Raw genomic sequence first — 903 nt, 5'->3', positions numbered from 1 at the left:
CCAGGTGGGGCCTGGCCTGGCCCCCGTGACCTCCCGGCTCCCCCTTACCTCCCGCAGGTACGTGGTCTTCCTGAAGCTCTTCCTGGAGACGGCCGAGCAGCACTTCATGGTGGGGCACAGGGTCCACTACTACGTCTTCACCGACCGGCCGGCCGACGTGCCCAGCGTGGCGCTGGGGGAGGGCCGCCGCCTGGTGGTGCTCGAGGTCCCGGGCGCCGCGCGCTGGCAGGACATTTCCATGAGCCGCATGCAGATGATCAGCGACTTCTGTGAGCGGCGCTTCCGGCGGGAGGTGGACTTTCTGATGTGCGTGGACGTGGACATGCGCTTCAGCGACCACGTGGGCGTGGAGATCCTGTCCCCGCTCTTTGGCACCCTGCACCCCGGCTTCTACAGGGCGGCCCGCCAGGCCTTCACCTATGAGCGCCGGCCGCAGTCCCAGGCCTACATCCCCCGGGACCAGGGCGACTTCTACTACTTGGGGGGCTTCTTCGGGGGGTCGGTGGCCGAGGTTCAGCGGCTCACCAAGGCCTGTCACCAGGCCATGATGACCGACCGCGCCAATGGCATCGAGGCCGTTTGGCACGACGAGAGCCACCTGAACCGGTACCTGCTGGACCACAAGCCCACCAAGGTGCTGTCCCCGGAGTACCTGTGGGACGAGCAGCTGCTGGGCCGGCCGGCCGTCATGAGGAAGCTGAGGTTCATGGCGGTGCCCAAGAACCATCAGCAAATCCGCAACTGAGGGGCGTGCCGGGTGGCGGGGAGGTCTGGGGGCCGACTGCGCTTCCCTTTTCCGTCCTGTGGAGGGAAACTGTGGAGGCTTGGCATTACCCCACCCCCCAAACACAGGCCTTGGGGCACCTCCACCCTGTGCACAGGCAGCAGGAGACCGGCCCCACT

At 67.2% G+C, this 903-nt stretch overlaps 1 protein-coding gene across 1 annotated transcript; it reads left to right on the top strand.

Annotated features, from left to right (window-relative positions):
* Positions 1-57: 57 nt before the first annotated feature.
* Positions 58-897, top strand: LOC102751691 (histo-blood group ABO system transferase-like; the record flags this gene model as incomplete). Its single annotated transcript, XM_015557348.1, has 1 exon — positions 58-897. A coding segment is annotated over one exon (688 nt), but the record flags the coding sequence as incomplete, so codon positions are not given.
* Between the last annotated feature and the right edge of the window lie 6 nt (positions 898-903).

This window comes from Myotis davidii, unplaced genomic scaffold (assembly GCF_000327345.1).
Source record: "Myotis davidii unplaced genomic scaffold, ASM32734v1 C63428450, whole genome shotgun sequence".
NCBI lineage: Eukaryota > Metazoa > Chordata > Mammalia > Chiroptera > Vespertilionidae > Myotis > Myotis davidii.
This window is presented reverse-complemented; position numbering and strand designations above follow the sequence as displayed.